The sequence below is a fragment of the Cucurbita pepo genome, chromosome LG02, assembly GCF_002806865.2.
Source record: "Cucurbita pepo subsp. pepo cultivar mu-cu-16 chromosome LG02, ASM280686v2, whole genome shotgun sequence".
In the NCBI taxonomy this organism is placed as follows: domain Eukaryota; kingdom Viridiplantae; phylum Streptophyta; class Magnoliopsida; order Cucurbitales; family Cucurbitaceae; genus Cucurbita; species Cucurbita pepo.
In genome coordinates this window covers 13,476,292-13,495,696 of record NC_036639.1, presented here as the reverse complement: position 1 = coordinate 13,495,696, position 19,405 = coordinate 13,476,292, and the positions used below count along the sequence as shown (strand labels likewise).

The following is a 19,405-nucleotide window of genomic DNA, read 5'->3' as shown; positions in this document are numbered from 1 at the left end:
CGATCTGCACATTCTCCAAAAAAATGAGCAACATCCACGACAATATAGAAGACGAGAAGAAACTCAAGAACAACGCAATATTCGGCAGAAATATCAAATTTAAGAAAAAGAAATCACAAAAGGCAGAAGAAGAGCAGATCTGAGAGAGACAATGTATTACAAATTACGAGAAATGATGAAACGAGAGAGTGAATCTTACAGTCAATAAACAGACGCGCCAAAGGAGATCGCAAGAAAGGAGAATTTGCTGTTCTTCGAAGAGATCGAGAGAGAAAGAAAGGTGAAATTTTTTTCGTCCGCGGGTCACGGTTTTATAAAGGATACGAAATCCACAAGATCAGGTTGTCCGCTATCTTCCGCGTTTTGAACCGGGTTTTTTTTATCGTTAATTTAAGTTTAACGGCCGTTCGATAATTTTATCGTTCCTCTAATTAAAAAAAAAAAAAATCTAAATTTTGTATGTAAGAAGTGTTTGAACTTTTAATTTCATTTTATATAATTTTTAAAATTAATTGATATTATATGTCAATATCTAAGAGATCAATACATTAATAATCTATAAAAATTGTAGAACATATCGAGATATATATATAAAACTAAAAATTAAAAATTTAAGGACTTATTGTGCTAGAACTGACTTAAGAACTTATAGTCTGAAAAAACGAGCTTCCATGATGTTTTAAGCCTGTTAGATAAGTATATTTCGAAGTCAAAAGTTCAAATTTTCATAAAACGTGCCAAAACCATGATGCATAGTCAGTTGATATTTCCAACCAGTTAGCAACAAATGAGCTTTCAATAAAACATAAAATACCAATTCTGACCATACTAGAGAATAATTAAATTTCCTATTTATTAGTACAGTATATAAAATGTAATGCAAAGAAGACTCAAAAAGTGAAGAAGAATATGCTGACAAGGATACCAATTCACCTTAGCACCAAAAATAATGAATACAGTGCGGTTAACATTAATTCTTTGTTTGTTGGTTAGTCATCAAAATCTCCAGAATTCTCCAGTAAGTAGTTAGCTGCTAGTTCCTCGTTGCGATCGCACGCCAAAAATGCCTCAATGACTAAGGCTCTATCGAATCCCATCGCCTCGAGCTACGCAAGGGAACAAGCACAAAAAGTTTGAGCACACAGATCCAGTTTGAAGAGGGAAAAACAAGAAGGCACCTCAGGAATTATAAAGGAGTTCGTTCATACTCGTTCGATGGCTGCCTGTTCGGCTGGAGTGACATTAATGGCATGAGGCATGTCCGGGTCAGCCTGTTCAAACATCTCTCTGAAAGAAAGAAAGAACACAGTTTATGGTTCTACAGATGGATGCAGCAATGTCACATCAAAAGAAGTTCGGCTGATGAACTAATAATCAATCGACGAACAACATCTCGAGTAAACCAGATCCAGAAACAGTTCTTGTTCTTCAGGCAAGAGGTTTCTAATTATATGTGCGTGATCAAACCCATCTAAAGAGCAGTTAACCTAGGAGGTTTCAAATTAACAAGATTTAATATCAACCAGACGACATCGGTGTAAAGACTCACCCCTCAAAATTATCGACAGGTTCGTTAATTAACTGAAGGAACTCTGCATGATGATCCTGAATGAGTCTCAAAAGCTGGGGATTCTGCTTTCCAAGTTCTTGAAGCATGGGCTGCCATGAGAAGCAAAATATTTAACTCTTGGGAAAAAAACCATGACTATAACTACCCACTAACTAAATTGCAAAGCAGAAGGATGTGTAGACCTGTAAGATTTGAGGGTTTGTATGCACCATCGTCCGCAAGGCTTGAAACTAGAATGTGAACAATGATAACAAACCTCATTCAGTAACAACTTCACAATTAGTTCTATATGAAATCCATAATCCATACAAAATAAAGCAAAACATGATTTTAGGCCTTTGTACAAATGATATACATGTAATGGAATGATATGGCTGTACTAATGCAATTCATATGCAGAATTTTCTGATCGAATGTCTGTGAATTTTTAACAGATACATTTTATGTGAATCAATGTGTAACGGCCTAAGCCCACCGCTAGCAGATATTGTCCTCTTTGGGTTTGCCTTTCGGGCTTCCCCTCAAGGTTTTTAAAATGCATCTGCTATGGAGAGGTTTCCACACCCATATAAATAATGTTTCGTTTTCCTCCCCAACCGGTGTGGGATCTCATAGTCCACCCCCCTTCGAGGCCCAACGTCCTCGCTGGGACTCGTTCCCTTCTCCAACCGATGTGGGACCTCACACAATGGGTAAAAAGATGCAAACGAACACAGCCATTAGGTGAAAAGGACTTCAAAGTCCAACCAACCGGTTTTTAAACCCCATGCACTAAGATATCTAGTCAAGAAAGCTAATGAGCTTACCAATCAGGAAACCCCCATAAATGATGCTTCATTAGTTACCTGTGGATTGTTTCTAAGGAATTCAAGAGATCCAAGATTACCGCCGCCACCGCTGCCGCCACCAGCAGGAAGTGCCTCCAGTATGATTGTCACCCAGTAAAATTAGTGAATGTTAGCAAACAAAGAAACACGCTGTTCAAGCATGCATCCAAACATACCTGAGGAAACATGTTCAAGGGGGCTGTGTTGGGTGCTCCAGAGGCAGGTGCAGGAAGGGATCCATCAGTTCCAGTGGCTTGACCAGAACCAAAACGACCCACTGGTACTGCAACTTCTGCAGATTCCGGGATACCCTGAAATAAAAAACACCATTAGTGACTGAACATATCCAGACCAGGTTTCGAAGAACGTATGATTTAGACATACGGAGTACAAGTAATCCACTGCACGCTCTGGATTGTTGTATGCAGCTCTTAGTGCACGAACAACTGTTTCTCTGTCCCAGTTGCCACCTCCCATATCCATTATTTGTTGAATGGTCTCTTCCAGGTTATTACCAGCGACCAAATTTGAAGCAGCTTGACCGTACGTATCTGTTTGCACACTGCAAACGATTCCCCCAAAAGAAAGAATGAGAAACTTTCTCACCAACAGGCAAAGAGTTTCATTTATAAATAAAGCAAAAGAAGAAGAAACATATTGCACATAGCTATGTAATATGAGCTGTTCGTCACAATAGTTAATAATCAAGAACGCCTATCAAAGTCTGTAGCTTTTAACAGATTGGACATTTGTAATATCGTAGCCTAGTTTTAGGATTATAAAAATAGATGGTTGATTTACTAAGCAATTCTTGCCTCTTGAAGTCAAAAAATGTCAAAAAGGAAATAGAAGCCATACTTATCTGTCGCCCTGTCTGAAGTAGATGTAGTGTTCTTAGGGGCACTGGAAAACAATAACAAAAAATGCATATGGATAATAATTATTCAACAAATTGAGAGAAAATGCAAAAAGAAGATCACTCTTGAAAAACTAACGATGGCGGGGCTGGTGCGGGAGCTTGAGGTGCAGGAGTCGGAGATGGTGCAACTTGGGTAGGAGTTGAATTTATAATTGGTTGAGCTACAGGTGGGTTTTGAGCAGTCTGCAATAAATAGGCTCCAGAGGTGGTTAACATTAGAGAACAATAAACACCTAGTTACAAAAATAGGCAATATTACCTGAGTCGATGACTGCCCTGCTGAGCCAGACGTTTTGCTCTGTTATGCATACAAATGAGCGTAACCATATTTGATATTTTAGCCATCCATTAAAATCCAAAATAAAAACTTTTCTTATGTGCTTTTTATATTTAGAAAATTATAGAACCAAAGATACCTTGCTGAGCATGACAACTAGGAAACCCTCTTCAGATACTTTGTTTTCTGCCAGCGTAGTTTCATCTTTTAGAACTTTACCATTGTGTATCAATAATTGCTGACCACAAGGATAATTAGCCTTTCCTTGGATATCTTCAATATGTTTCTTGACAGCCATCACCTTCACCAAAAATTTCACAATGATAATTTTTAAATTAAAAAAATAAAAAACGAAAAAAACAAAAAATGCTTATGTTCTGTTTGGTTGCCTAAGAGTAACAACCCAAGACCACCGCTAGTAGATATTGTCCGCTTTGGCCCGTTACGTATCGCCATCAACCTCACAGTTTTAAAATGCGTCGGTTAGAGAGAGGTTTCCACACTCTTATAAAGAATGTTTCGTTCCCCTCTTCAACCGATGTGGGATCTCACAATCCACCCTCCTTGGAGGAGCCAGCGTCCTTGCTGGCACACCGCCCAGTGTTTGGCTCTTATACCATTTGTAACCGCCCAAGCCCAAGTCCACCGCTAGCAGATATTGTCCTCTTTGGGTTTTCCCTTCTGAGCTTCCCCTCAAAGTTTTAAAACGTGTCTGCTGGAGAGAGCCCAAAAAGGAAAGTCCAACGAGGAGAATATCTGTTAGCGGTGAGCTTGAGCTGTTACACTAAGATCTCGAGTTATTTCACATCATAACAGATTTAAAATGAACTCCAACGTTTGTTATCACATCAAAGAGATTTATCTTGTTTTTACGTTAAAACTTTTCTAAACTAAAACCATGGGATTTTGAAGGATTTCATAGAATTTGATGGTAAAATGCTTATTTAACCATGTCATATTATAACTTTCTATTAATAAATCAAGATTAAAAGCCTATATAAGTAAGACTATTATTTAATTTATTTTTTTTTTTTTTCCCTTTTCCAGCTACAATCCAAGCACAATTTAATTCCATTCCTTTCAAATCTTTCTGTTCCAACAAAATAATGAGTTCATTTCTTAAACTTCCTAGGATCCAAGTTCCAATCAGAGGGTTAAAGTTGCATCATTAAAAAAAAATAATAATAATAATTAAAGATGCCTGCTAAAATCTACAGCTAAAACGGCATCCCCAACAAGAACAGTGCACTGCATGATATCTTAGACTTCTCCAACTCGTGTTCAAACAATGCAAATCCAGCAGATCACGCAGAATTAATAATAATAATAATAATAATAATAATAATTGTGATCGTCGTTCAGAAAGAAAAGCAGCTTACGGATTAAGTAACACACGAAGCCCTAATTTTAGGATCTTTCCAATTCCAAACAATTCCTCCAGTAGTTTCACACTGTTCCAATTCTATAATCACAATTTCTTAAGAAGAAAAAAAACAATTAAACAAGCTGAAGATTGCCAGCTGGGTCAATGCTTGCGTACTCAGCTACATTAATAAATTAACTACAATCCCAAATAGTCGCATGAAGAAATCGAGGAGATTAATGAAAAAGAAAAAAGAAACGTTAGAACTTACGGTGTCGGTGGGCTGAACCCTAATTTCGAAGTGGCTTCCCTTGAGGGTCTTCACAGTGAGCTTCATTTCAACGAATTACCAGACGGGGAAGAAGGATAGGGGACGAAAACGACGGCGTTTCAGTAGGAAGGCACCTGAAACGCAACAGAGACCAAAGAGAACCCTAGATTTGGCAGTGAAGAAGACCGCGACCGGCGAGTTTGCGCACTACCTTTTGCTATTTCGCACTAAAAATCTGAAACAATGGTCATGAGCACTGCACGTGACTAAATGGGGGGTAGTTTTCTGTTTTTTAAGATGCTTTCCGTATAAATTAGCATGATTTTTTTTTTTTAATACTATTTTGACACTTTATAATTGGTTGATTTTATAATTCATAGTTTTAAATATTTGAATTTAGTCGTGCCCATGGGACGAAATTTTACGTACCTCGTGCTATTTGGGAAGTTAGTGATGCTTTTGGCTACTGAACTCGTCGACCCCAGATAAAAATTATTATTTCATATTGAAATTGTAAACCATGGAATACTTTAAAATTTATCTACCTAAAAAATTATTTAACAAATTTTAAAAATTTAAATAATGTACCATAAATATAGGTATTCAATGCGTTTTAAAATTTTAAAATTACTTAATTTGCGAATTAAAGAAATTATCAAATATATTAATAATTTGCTTGGCACAAAATTAAAAAATTCAATAAGCTTAATTATTATTTAAAAAAAAAATATAAGATCTATCTGACAATTTTGAAAATTTATATTCTAACCTATTATTGTTATAATATCTTATATGTTAAATATAATGTGGCAAAATAATAATAATAATAATAAACGAATGGGTCATGACCCCAATCTTTTGCTTAAAATATTAAATTTATTTTACGTAGTTATCACGCATTTTTATTAAAAATAAATACAAAATGCTTTTTCATTAAATTAATTATTTGAAGTCATGTTGATTTTATATTATTTTGATTCCTTATATTTCTCTTAATTTAATATTTTAGTATTATTAGAATTAAAGCATTTTACTTTAGAAAGTTTTCAATTAATTTTTATAACACAAAATTAGTTTTTTTCTTTTTCATTTTTCCTTTTTTGACACCAAAATATTAGTATTATAAACAATAAACTTAGGAAAAGACCATTGAAATTATAAATTAATTCCAAATTAATTCATAACAAATTTGGGATGTTTAAAAAATAAAAAAAAAAGGAAAAAAGAAAAGTCGGGTACCAACCCGACCCGAGGTTTGACCGAAGGATGCGAATGGCGGGAGACTTGCATGCAAATCCATACAAACCTTTCGTTCTCCAGAAATTTAAGGGGACGATCCGATTTCTTCGCGCAAAAATATTTTCCCGATCTTTCACTCTAAGAAATTTCACCAAAAACATTCAGATTCACAGACCCAAAAAAAAAAAAAAAAAAAAAAAAAAAAAAAAAAAAAAAAAAAAAAAAAAANAGAGCTCTGATCTTTCTCTCTCTCCTATTTTTTTCCCCCAAGATTCACGAGAAAGCTAATAGCGACCTTCCAAATCAAATCCTTCGGACTGGTAATCCTCTCATCAATGCCATTGCCTTTTCAATCAATCTCCCTTCCTTTTTCATCCTTTTTGCACTTTTTCTCTCCAATTATTTATACCTTATTTTTTTTATCTTTTCGATTCCGTTAAAGACGTGTGCGCGATCAACCTTAGCTTCTTGTTTTTGTGTTTTCCCTCTGTAATCGAGCTTCTTTTACCTTCTTTCTTTGCCTGGATTTATGCTGAATTCATAATTGTGCTTATCGCTTTTGTTTTGCAGGTTTTGTAGGTCGATTAGTTGCTTGTTTGATTGATTGAGCTGTTGTATAAGTAGAAGTAGGGCCTTGAGATGGAGAAGAAGACTTATCCGATTGGGGAAGATTCTTATGTTCTGTACGAGGAGGTTGGGCAGGGTGTGAGTGCTTCAGTTCACCGTGCTCTTTGTAAACCTCTTAATGAGATCGTCGCCATCAAGATCCTCGATTTTGAGCGTGAGAATTGTGATCTGGTACTCCTTTTTACGCATTCATTATATGCATTTTCTCTTTCTTTTCTTTCGTATTCTATGGCTAAGCAATTTGATTTTAGAGAGAAAAAAAAAAAAAAAAAACGTAGTCAATTGCTTTGAATTGCAATTTTTTTTTGTTTTCGTTATTAAGTGAAAAAATTGTGGAAGTTTAGCTCCTATTCGACTGACTGGTTCTATTACTTGACTTTTTACAAGTCCGCGGGGAATCAAATTTGGTTGATTTAGCTAAATTGATTTTTCCTGATAAAAGAATTGATTCGAGCTTTACTTTTTTTATCCCTCTGACTCGTGAATGTACTAGAACTCTCTGTTTACAATTCTTATCTGAGGGGCATCTTTTACCTTGTTTTTATTTTTTATTTTTGTTCAAAAAAGTTGGATGGTAGGGAAGATTCGACTCGATTTATCTGCGGAGTAAATTTTCTATTCATTGAAATTGGTGAGATCCAATTTGACATGTAATTTTTAACATTATAATATTAACGATGTGAAAAATCCGAGATTTGAAAATAAGAAAACGACTTCAATTAATTAGATGTTCTTACTCATTCACGACTGAAGGGAATCTCTGTCCAAGTTTTCTGTGTAACTGAACTATGTTGATTTTATCCCACTTCTTTTAGGTTTTATGTAGCATTTCCATGTAATGTGACAACGGCATGACAGGAAAACTTTAAGCGCTCACATTTGATATTTTGAACTCTTAGTCCAATCAATGTCATGTTGCGACACATTTCGTAACTTAATTGTTCTGTCACAGGTTAGCATTTATCGTGAAGTACAGACAATGATCTTGGTTGACCACCCAAATGTTCTTAAATCACACTGCTCCTTTGTCAATGGACATAATTTGTGGATTGTTATGCCATACATGTCTGGAGGTTCATGTCTTCACATATTGAAGGCTGCATATCCTGATGGTTTCGAGGAAGTGGTGATAGCAACAATATTACGAGAAGTGTTGAAGGGAGTTGAATATCTTCATAATCATGGACATATACATCGGGATATAAAAGTGAGAACCTAAGGTCTTATATATGAATTGTATCATGTCCCTCCTGTAATTTTTGGTGTGTTATTGCCATGTTTTTTCAGGTTCTAGCTAGTGTCTCCATAATAGATTGTTTTTTATTCTCTCGTGTTTAGAAACTGCATAACATAGGATGATGAGCGGAAAAATATAAAAAAGAAAAAAAAGAAAAGAATAGGAGAGTAAATGTCATGGATGACCGATCAAAGCTTCTCTTTTCACATCCATTTGGATGTGAGCGGAAGAGAGAGTAGATTAATTTTTAATTGAACTTGCCTGTTATTTTCAAACAATGAGCTTAATCTTAATGGTTTATTATTTGATCCCTCATCTGATGATAGCTTTGTTTCACACTCGAGACAACTTAACACTCTGATAAAGAATAAAATTTAGACTCTGTTTTCTTCTATTTTTATTTATTTACGTTTCATATTTTATAGGCAGGAAATGTTCTTATTGATTCACGTGGTGCAATCAAGCTAGGGGATTTTGGTGTTTCTGCTTGCCTTTTTGACTCAGGTGATAGGCAACGTGTGAGGAATACATTCGTGGGCACACCATGCTGGTATATTTGTATTTTGTACTAATATGTCCATGTGTACCTATTGAGTCTCTCTAGTTTTGTCATGTTTCAATCATTTCAGAGCTTTTATGCTCCCTTTATTGGAATGAATACAATGTCAAAATTGTCCGTTTCTACTGAAAAAAATAGTTTGTGTAATAGAATGGATATTGAGCTCCCATCAAAGCAGTTTTATCAATTTGTTCCTAATTAAACGTTGTCTCTCTATTTAAGGATGGCACCTGAAGTTATGGAGCAATTAAATGGTTATGACTTCAAGTTAGTATTGTTTTTATGTATTGCTTTCATGATTTTCTCTTTTTTTTTTTTTTTTTTTGTCTTTTCTTTCCCTCATGAACTTACTTACTAATATTGGTCGACAATATTTTTGGCAGGGCTGACATCTGGTCTTTTGCTATAACTGGTTTAGAGCTTGCCCATGGTCATGCTCCTTTCTCAAAATATCCTCCGATGAAGGTGCATTATTATTGAATATTATATGCTGTTACTTTGATCTTTTAAAGTTTCATAGAGTTGAACATATTGATAAAATGGTAACTGTAGGTATTGATGATGACCTTGCAAAATGCACCCCCTGGCCTTGATTATGAGAGGGACAGAAAATTTTCAAAGGCAAGTCTTTTTGTTTGGAGTTACAACGTGTTTCAAGCTGGAGAAGATTTGTATAATGTTTGTTCCTTTGTTTCTCTTCAGTCTTTTAAGCAGATGATTGCGAGTTGCTTGGTGAAAGATCCTTCAAAACGACCTTCTGCAAGTAAACTGCTAAAGCATTCATTTTTTAGGCAAGCCCGATCAAGTGATTATATTGCACGTACCCTTTTGGAAGGGCTACCTGTTCTTGGTGATCGTATAAAGGCACTTAAGGTTGGAATTTTATTTTGGTTATAGGAACACTCACAATTCTATTTTATTGTAATTGTTACTAGTTTTTTTTATTAAGAACAACCCTTTAATCACAGAGAAAGGAAGAAGATATGCTTGCACAAAAGAAAATGCCAGATGGAAAGAAGGAAGAATTATCTCAGGTTTGAATTCTTTATTCACGTGTGTTTGTATCCTTGACTAATTGTGCCCTTATTTTGCGGCAGCCGACAATTTTCAGCAGAGTGGGTCCTTGGATACAGTTGTATTTTCTTTTCCTGGGCTTCACATTTCTTTTTTTATGACTTCTGAAACAGAATGAATATAAACGAGGAATCAGTGGATGGAATTTCAATCTTGATGATTTAAAGGCTCAGGCATCTCTGGTACTATAATTTTTTCATCACCAATTATTCTATTTGCAACGTAGATGATTTTGACATTTTATGATATATCTTTGCTATTATTATTATTATTTTTCAATTAGATTCAGGAATTTGAAGAATCCATAAGTGAAATCAGTGAAGTAGGGAGCTCCAGTAACTTATCTTCTCTTGATGTGCAAGAAAGGAAATTACAATATCAAAATTCTTCAGAACTTTCAGATACTGTATGTTAATATACTCTTGTCCTTTTTTCAGTATCTTTTTATTTTAATTTTGGTGCATAACAACCTCATTGCGTTTTCAGGAAGAGAATGGCATGTTGCGGAGACTACCCTCCATGAAAGCTAATGATTCATTGTATATAATTTATCTTTACTTTATATATTAGTAATTTAATATTTTCTCAGTCTAACAATAATATACCATCTCATGTTTTTTGAATGGATTTGAAAATCCTTGTTTTTTATCCCCGTTATAAGGCTTTTCCTAGTTATAAGTCCACTAGTTAGATAGAGTTTATTAACAGCAGCCTTTTTCTTTATTTCCCAGAGATGGTAAAAGATCTATGAATGATTCAACAATTCTTGGTCCTTGCTCCCAACAACATTCTTCGCCTCGCAATGATAATCAAACTGAGAATGGTTCCTGTGAAGAGCTTCCTTTGGAGAACAGCAAAAGAATACTGGGGAGTACTCCTAATTCTAGTCAACATAAAAGAAATGTTTCTTCCAATAACACCGTTCAACAAGAAACCACTTCACCTCTGAACAGAAGAGAGAGGTTTGTCTTTGTATATTCAGTTCTAATTTTAAGAGTTTACTACTAATTTGTTTGTGTGAATTTTTTTTATGGCTATTACAGTTTCTACTGTTTAATGGGTCTCCAAAACATTACTTATTTTCATTCTTGTGACCTATGGTGTTGTCTTTATTCTAGTAATATTTTCTAGAAATATTGCTGGCATGATTTTTGTGCATGCATGAATATACGTTTTTGTACTCCACTGAAGAGGTAAGCTGAGTTGGTCCATGAATTTCCTTATTGTGTTCATTGGATATTGGAAAGACATACAGTGTTTTAGAACTTGTTTCTTTGTTAGATTTGAAAGAACCAGGGAATATTCTTAGCAGAAAATGTCTCAAGATTATTTCAATTCTTCATAAATCAAAAGCCGGTTATGGTTCTTCAGAAAGGTTTATACCTTCTTTATCTACATTGTTAAACAAGACGTAAATTGGATGCACAGACATGCTTAAGATCATCATCAGCACCGAAAGATTGTGCTCAACTCTAAGCATGTAGGATAAGGACTATTTAATGCATAAATTCTTGATCTTCCTAGCATGTATTAGCAAAAGCTAAATAATCTCCTCTCTTAAAAGGTAGAGTAAGGGTTTTTGGGGTTGGAAAGAGTTATTCCCTTTTCTTTCAGCCTATTACTGCCATTAATAAAATAGCTCCATGTAATCTAAAAGCCTAATATTGTTATACTTGCATCTTCGTTATTTTACACTTCGGCTCATTTGCTGAACGGACAGTGCTATCAACTTGTTTGTTATTATTAGTTTTTACACTTCGGCTCATGTCAATGTTTTCAAAGAAAAATCCCCTTCAGGGTGTGTTTAATCGAGATGCCTGGTCTCCATTTCTGATATTTATGATTGGAAGTTCATGATGAATCACTTTGAATAAATGAATTTTCAGTTACGAGTCAGAAAAGAGTGTTGCAAATGGCAGTGTTGCAATTGGAATAACTTCTCAAGCTATAGATGATGTGCTTTCTGATTCTTATTCTAAAGATCCGAAGTCAACATGTATGTTTTTAACTATATGATTAGAACTTCTTTTTCCTGATTGCGATTGTAGGTTATAAGTTCTTACTTTTACGTCTGATTGCTGTGCTTTAGTAGTAAGTCCAGCAACAAATGACGAGGAACAGGATGAGAAAGCAAAGGTACCAGTTATTCAGCAGAAAGGGCGTTTCAAAGTTACTTCGGAGAATGTTGATGTAGAAAAGGTGGGTTCAATAATCTGAGGATATTCCTTTTATTGTAGGCTGCATTACTTAATTTGTCTGTTTCTTTTCAGGCAGTTGCACCCCCTCTTCTGCAAAAAAGTCACAGTATGCAGGTTGGTAATTTTGAGGTTAGCATATGGTTGGCTGTGTTTATTTGATCTTTTTTTCTTCCTTTTCTTTTTCTTAATTCTTTTCGTAATGTAATATTGTGAGATGTACATGCTCAAAAGTAAGTTCTGGAGGTGTAAAGCAATGTGGTCTGCATTTTAATTTATTCTACATCTACAACTTGTTAAATATATATATATAGAATCAAAAAAAGGACTGATAGATTCATTTTGGAAATCATACATTTCATAAGGCTATAGTGTGTTCGATGCGACGAGAGAAAAAAGTTATTTGATGTGTGCAATTTGTATTTATAATTTAATAAGTTTATTGCTCCTAAGTACCAGGATGCCGATTATGCAGGTGATTACCTCAAATTCTGCTACTCCTCTTCTACCTTCTAATCTACCAACTCCTCTACTGACACCTCTACCCTCATCTGATGCTATACCAATTAACACTAGATCTTCTATGTTTCCAGTGTTGCACTCTGTTTTGCAGACAAATATTGTTCAACGGGTATGGTTAATGAATTAATATAGCATCGTCACTTGTCAAATGCTGAATTTAGTCTGTCGTTCCTTGTTGGAACAGGAGGATATTTTGAATCTAATGAGGCAAATCTCAATCGGAGACTTTCCAGGTTTGACTTTTGAGTTTATCCTTTTCCCCTTAAGAGGTAGGGTCATATTCATTTCAGTTGACACCAATCTAAATTCTTTTTTTCTTTTATAATGTTCAGCCGATGGTGTGGCTGATGTCTCATCGGCACAGATAACAACCGAGAAATCTTTGGTATGTAAGAAACATCTCATGATTCGAGCTTACCATTAAACAATTTACATTTTGGTGTTGGATAATTAGAGGAGTTCATTGTTTGCAGCTTGAGGCAGCTCATGAAAGGGAAAAGGATTTACTCAACGAAGTAACTGAATTACAGTGGAGGTAAGTTCACATTCAGAAACATAAATTGCTTCAGTAATTTAGTAGCTCAAAATGGTTATCCTAAAGCTTGATTTCTTCGCGTGTAGGATATTACGTGCCAGAGATGAAATCCAAAGATTAAGATCAAACAATGCAGGCTAAGGGTCGATCTATTTATTTGAAGTTCATAACGTGTCAGGGTTTGAATTTGGTGCGTCCTATTTGGCTATTGAATATGAATATGTAGAATGCACTTATTTCCTGTGTACAATAGAATAGAGAGATAAGGGGGGAAAGAAAAGAAAAACTAAATGTCAGAATGGGTATACTTTTGATATCTCTACTTAACATTTGAACTCATTTCCTGCAAAAACTGTGCAGATTTAGTGAAATTATTGTTAGTATAGTTATGAAGCTAATTTTAAGTTTTGGAAAAGTTGATTGGATGGATGTCCTTATTTATTTTGTGAGTGGTAAATATTTATTTGTCTGGAACAATATTTTATTTGAAATACAAAATAATAAAATATTGTTGACCAAAGCACGTTTATTCATTATTGTTATTAAATAAATACTAAGGACTTGTTAAAAACAACGTTAGTTCTCTATAAAGTTTTATTGCAGTGAAAAAAAAAAAGCTGTTTTAAACTATTTTAATTCTCACCACTATAAATATTTTCAAAGTGAATGATTATACAATTATTCGCGCACAATATTCGACTGAAAGAGTAATATTTATAATCATGAATGTAATTAAAATAGTAAATATTGGGGTTTAAATGAAAAATGTGAAAAAATATTCAAAAATTGGAAAATAAAAATTATAGTAAAAGAGTAGTGATTTCATCATTTTTTATTTATTTGCTAAAAATACTTAAGATGCTTAAAAGAGAATTTTCAGCAAATAAATAAATAATATATATATATAGATATATATTAAAAGATTATATTACATGTTGCAGCCACCAGCCCACTGACCAGTCAGCATCCAATTTTTGTTATTCAAACTCCACAAAGTTTGATCACTTTCTCTTGAATTCCTTCATACACAGTTCTGTTTTCTGGAATATCGGTTTAGGTATTTGATGGGTGGAAATCTAATCATCATAGACTGATTGCCAAAGATGAGCCAACACAATAATAATAACACCATTTTTAGTCTCACATTTCATCATTTCTAATACCCACTTCCCCCCCCCCCACCACTAATTACCCCTTATTAATCCCTTCCCTTTCTCATTCTTCATGAAACAGGAACAACAACAACAATGTAACGAAGTTGTAAAGCATGATATGATGAGAGAAGAAGGTAAGCTTACACCTCTTTTCCTCTGTCTTCTCTTCAGACCTCTCTTCCTTCTCCTCCTCTTTCACTCTCTGCTTTTCACTCCAACTCTTACACTTCACCATAACTCCTTGCTCTCTGATAAAGCAGCCCTCCTGGCCTTCAGGAACTCCATCATTCTTGATCCCACTTCCGCTCTCGCTAACTGGATCCACCCTGTTCATGTCTGCAACTTCACCGGAGTTGCTTGTGACCGACATCGTCGCCGAGTATCCAAGCTCACTCTCATTGACCTTGGACTTGTGGGAAACATCTCACCCTTCCTCTCCAATCTCACCGGTCTTCGAATTCTGGAAATCGCCAATAATGATCTGTTCGGGGGAATACCTTCTGAGCTATTCTCTCTTCAAAATCTTCGTCGTCTTCGCCTCAGTAGCAACGGCTTAGAAGGTCCCATACCGAGTTCCCTTGCTAGTTTGTCCAAACTTACTGTAATAAGCCTTATGCTGAACAAGCTAAATGGGACAGTTCCAGCCTCTTTCTTTTCTAATTGCACGTCGTTGCATAATGTGGACCTTTCCAACAACTTCCTGACAGGAAGGATTCCAGAAGAAATTGGAAATTGTCCAAATCTGTGGAATCTCAATATTTACAACAACCAGTTCAATGGAGAGCTTCCTCTTTCTTTAACAAACACGTCACTCTATAACTTGGACGTCGAATATAATCATCTTTCAGGCGAACTACCTTCGGCACTTGTAGAAAACCTGCCTGCAATTAGCTTCCTTCATTTATCAAATAATGATATGGTAAGCCATGGTGGAAATACCAATCTCGAACCGTTCATTATGTCGCTTAGAAACTGCAGTAGTTTAGAGGAGCTTGAATTGGCTGGGATGGGGCTTGGAGGGAGGCTGCCTGATTCTATCGGCTATCTGGGAGTCAATTTTTCAGTTTTGTCTTTGCAGGAAAACCAGATATTTGGATCAATCCCTCCAAGTTTGGCGCAGCTTTCCAAACTTGCAGGGTTGAATTTGACATCAAATCTACTTAATGGAACAATTCCAGCAGACATAAGCAAGTTGTCTAAATTGGAGCAGCTGTTCTTATCACATAACCTCTTTACTTCAGGCATTCCAGAAGCATTAGGCGAGTTACAACATCTTGGTTTGTTGGATCTATCTCACAACCAACTTTCAGGTGAAATCCCAGAAAGTATTGGAAACTTGTCTCAGATGAACTATCTGTTTCTCAACAACAACTTCTTGTCAGGAACAATACCTTCAGCATTGGGGAAGTGCACAGGTCTTTATAAGCTGGACTTATCCTTCAACATGTTGTCAGGAAGCATTCCTCGAGAGATAATAGGCTTGCAAGAGATAAGAATTTTTATTAACCTTTCTCATAACAATCTTCAAGGAATTTTGCCCATTGAGCTTAGCAAGCTGAAAAACGTTCAAGAGATCGACTTTTCGTCCAATAACCTCACCGGAAGCATCTTCCCTCAGATATCAAGTTGTATTGCACTGAGGTTTATAAATTTTTCAATGAATTCCCTCCAAGGTCACCTTCCAAATTCCCTAGGTGAACTTGAGAACCTTGAATCATTTGACATTTCAAAAAACAAAATGTCAGGTATGATTCCAACCAGTCTTGGTAAGCTCCAATCCCTCACCTATCTGAATCTTTCATTCAATAACTTCGAAGGAATGATTCCAAGAGAGGGTTTTTTCAAATCATCTACACCTTTGTCATTTATGAACAATCCACTACTTTGTGGAACAGTTCCTGGAATACGAACCTGTTCTGGCGAGAGAAATCGGTTTCAGTCACCTCTGTTCTTGACTATATTCATCTTAATCATATGCATATCATCATTCTTAACAACACTATGCTGTGGGATTGCTTGGCTACATCTAAAAGCGATTATTTCGGTACGAAATAGTGAGTACCGAAATAGTGAGTCATCAAGGAGATCCAAGATGCCAGATTTTACACACAATTTTCCAAGAATAACAAGCAGGCAACTATCAGAAGCCACAGGAGGTTTTGATGAACAGAGACTAATCGGTACAGGCAGCTATGGACGAGTCTACCGAGGCGTTCTTCCAGATAGAACAACAGTAGCTGTTAAGGTTTTACACACGCAATCTGGAAATTCCACAAAGAGCTTCAGCAGAGAATGTGAAGTTTTGAAGCGAATTCGCCACAGAAACCTTATAAGAATAATAACAGCTTGTAGTCTACCAGATTTTAAAGCTCTAGTTCTACCATATATGGCAAATGGAAGCTTGGATAGGCATCTATATCAACATTCACCAGCCAGCTTGGCTTTTGGTTCTTCAGATTTAAGCCTTATCCAGAGGGTAAATATATGCAGTGATATAGCTGAAGGAATGGCATACCTTCACCACCACTCTCCAGTCAGAGTCATACACTGCGACCTAAAGCCGAGCAATGTTCTTCTAAAAGACGACATGACAGCTCTAGTTTCCGACTTCGGAATCTCGAGGCTGATGACTCCTGGAATTGGAAGTGGTGCAGCTGCTGAAAACATGGGAAAGTCAACTGCAAGCATGCTAACTGGATCAATTGGATATATCGCACCAGGTATAATTCTCTAAAAAAACCGAAAAATTTTCATTTTCAGTTCATCTACATTCCAAGCTCATTATAATCAAGAGGGTCAAGTAAGTTAGCAGAGTCGAGAAAAGCTACTGCTTCTCCATCTCCATAATCATCCCCAGAGTTTTAGCTTAAGATCATTGACAAATTTGAGGTTGATAAGCTATGAAACTATGACAAATTTGATCATTGAATGTATTCACGACGATTTAAAATGTGAAAGAAAGAGAGATATCAAAACCACAACCTTCCATTTTCCCATTTTTCATTTAGGACTTTTATCAAACACGTGAAGTGCATTATTCATGTTACCTCTATGCTCGACGCAGAATACGGATTTGGTTCATCAGCATCCATGGAAGGAGACGTTTACAGCTTTGGAGTTCTAGTTTTGGAAATGGTGACAAGAAAAAGACCAATAGACGACATGTTCGTTGAAGGGCTTAATCTACATAAGTGGGTGAAGAGTCATTACTACAGCAGAGTAGAAAAGGTAGTGGATTCTTGTCTACAGAGAGATTCGAGAGATGAATCACCTGAAATGAAGAAAATGTGGGAAGTGGCAATCCGAGAGCTAATCGAATTGGGTTTGCTCTGCACTCAACAATCTCCCTCCACGAGACCCACAATGCTCGATGCTGCCGATGACTTGAATCGATTGAAGAGATATCTTAATGATGGCGACACCACAACAACATTTGCTTCATCACTTGGAATTTCTTCCTCCACGCTTGGCGACGACTCCAATTACTCCCCACAAATCGCCATCGACAGAAACATCTAATAATGGCCTCCCCATTTGCTCCACTCGGGAAGTATTGGGGTTTGAGAATGACCAAAATGGCGAATGTGGGCGGCGACCAAATCTTCTGCGGCGCCCAATTGAATGGGGACTTGTCGACCATTGGATCGATGGTTGGGGGGAAATCCATAACGCCATACGTAAAAGAAAGATGGAAACATAATGATTTTTTTTATCCCAATTCGTTGAATTTTGCGTTCAAGAAATTGTCTCTTTGCTGTCTTATTGCATAAATCAACCAAATGAAGGAACGATAATCAGAAATTTGGAAATATTCTGAATTTTTGGTTCCGAATTGAGAAGCCATGTACGATTTAGACCCTTAAATTTATTTAGAACAAAAACATAAACCAATCAAAAGCTTATACAAGGAAGGAATTGCAAAGAGAAATCAAGTAGGCAAAGATTCTTGGTTTACATGCTTTTTTTTTTTACCTTTATTCCTCCTTTCACCTTCTTTCACATATATATAATTGGTTGGACGATGATCGAACCATTCTAATCATATGCGTATAATACTCGATGTATTTTGAAGTTCTAATCATATGCGTATAATACTCGATTATCACGTGTTTTGATACCATATTTTTATATAGAATCAATCAATATGAACTCACAAATCGACACGTATCATCAAACATACAAAATCTATACCTAAGACCACATGAACTAATTAACTTTAAAATAGATAATATAATACTATTTCTTCTTTGATACCGACTTAAACCAACTATCAAAATAAAAAATTTGAAATCCAAAAATTATTGGATAAAAATCATCATAATAAAAAGAGAAATTTGTTTTTTAATTCAATATTTAAAATTGAATAATAAGTTGTTTGAGAGTGTGAGCCCTTTGGTTGAAGTACAACTCAGAAAAGCTTTGGGAATAATATAATAACAATATGAACAGAACATTGGTGTGCTCTGTTTTATATGCCTACGGCTATCCTTTAGAGAAGAAAAAGATGGGAGCATACGCATGCCTCCTCATCTCCCTCTTATTCTTCTTTCAACTTCCCGATGCTTCTTCTTTACCTTCCAATTCCAATCACTCAATCAACTCTCTTCCTCTTGTGACCCCTCCGGGTGGCGGCGACAGCGGCGGGGAAGAGCATTTGACGGTGGCGGGATGGGTTGTTTTACGGGCTAGAGGAGGGGGAAGGTCCGTCGGCGCAGGCGGCTCCATCATCAACCGCCGCCCGGGGAAGGCCAGGAACAAGAACGCAGCTTCCAATTTGTTTGTGTCTAAACTTAGTTTGCTGCTCATCTCTTCTTGTTTCTACTTGTTTTGATCTTTTCGTTGTGAGTTCTTATGGGGTTTCCTTGTTTTTCATTGAATAATGTAAAAGGATTGTTCAAGCTCTAACCTTTTTTGCTTTTGGATTCAACGTGTGGTGCTTCTTTTAATGCAATCCCTTTATTTATATTTATAAAAAAAGTGTTTTTTTTTTCTTCATATTTTTCAATTAATTTTATTTGTTAGGACGATCATAAGTG

General features: G+C 35.9%; 3 protein-coding genes across 7 annotated transcripts; 2 read left to right on the top strand and 1 right to left on the bottom strand.

Moving 5' to 3' along the window:
- Window positions 1-808: 808 nt before the first annotated feature.
- Window positions 809-5,472, bottom strand: LOC111789263 (ubiquitin receptor RAD23b-like). Its single transcript, XM_023669980.1, has 12 exons — window positions 5,228-5,472; window positions 3,733-3,894; window positions 3,576-3,614; window positions 3,393-3,499; window positions 3,256-3,300; window positions 2,782-2,959; window positions 2,574-2,708; window positions 2,416-2,490; window positions 1,753-1,800; window positions 1,550-1,659; window positions 1,209-1,287; window positions 809-1,106 (listed from the first exon to the last, which is right to left on the bottom strand). The coding sequence occupies exons 1-12, from the start codon at window positions 5,291-5,293 to the stop codon at window positions 990-992; spliced, it is 1,161 nt and encodes a 386-aa protein (XP_023525748.1). The 5' UTR covers window positions 5,294-5,472; the 3' UTR covers window positions 809-989.
- Window positions 5,473-6,702: 1,230 nt separating this feature from the next.
- Window positions 6,703-13,630, top strand: LOC111788629 (serine/threonine-protein kinase BLUS1). 5 transcript variants are annotated; one of them, XM_023669034.1, is made up of 21 exons: window positions 6,703-6,786; window positions 7,037-7,264; window positions 8,046-8,300; window positions 8,756-8,880; window positions 9,112-9,156; window positions 9,273-9,354; window positions 9,442-9,510; window positions 9,592-9,762; window positions 9,858-9,923; window positions 10,077-10,145; window positions 10,247-10,369; window positions 10,450-10,502; window positions 10,695-10,925; window positions 11,850-11,959; window positions 12,053-12,162; window positions 12,234-12,290; window positions 12,634-12,789; window positions 12,865-12,913; window positions 13,013-13,065; window positions 13,154-13,215; window positions 13,302-13,630. In XM_023669034.1, the coding sequence occupies exons 2-21, from the start codon at window positions 7,106-7,108 to the stop codon at window positions 13,354-13,356; spliced, it is 2,100 nt and encodes a 699-aa protein (XP_023524802.1). In that variant the 5' UTR covers window positions 6,703-6,786; window positions 7,037-7,105; the 3' UTR covers window positions 13,357-13,630. The 5 variants fall into 5 exon arrangements, 4 of the variants coding, with proteins under 4 accessions (XP_023524802.1, XP_023524803.1, XP_023524804.1 ...); XR_002814185.1 differs by lacking the exon at window positions 6,703-6,786 and adding an exon at window positions 6,806-6,955 and having other exon boundaries at window positions 12,234-12,275; window positions 12,752-12,789; XM_023669035.1 differs by lacking the exon at window positions 6,703-6,786 and adding an exon at window positions 6,806-6,955 and having other exon boundaries at window positions 12,056-12,162.
- A 541-nt stretch (window positions 13,631-14,171) lies between these two features.
- On the top strand, window positions 14,172-18,336 carry LOC111788628 (putative leucine-rich repeat receptor-like serine/threonine-protein kinase At2g24130). The gene is made up of 2 exons (XM_023669032.1): window positions 14,172-17,089; window positions 17,434-18,336. Exons 1-2 carry the CDS (start codon window positions 14,440-14,442, stop codon window positions 17,886-17,888), a joined length of 3,105 nt encoding a protein of 1,034 aa, XP_023524800.1. The 5' UTR covers window positions 14,172-14,439; the 3' UTR covers window positions 17,889-18,336.
- Window positions 18,337-19,405: the final 1,069 nt, after the last annotated feature.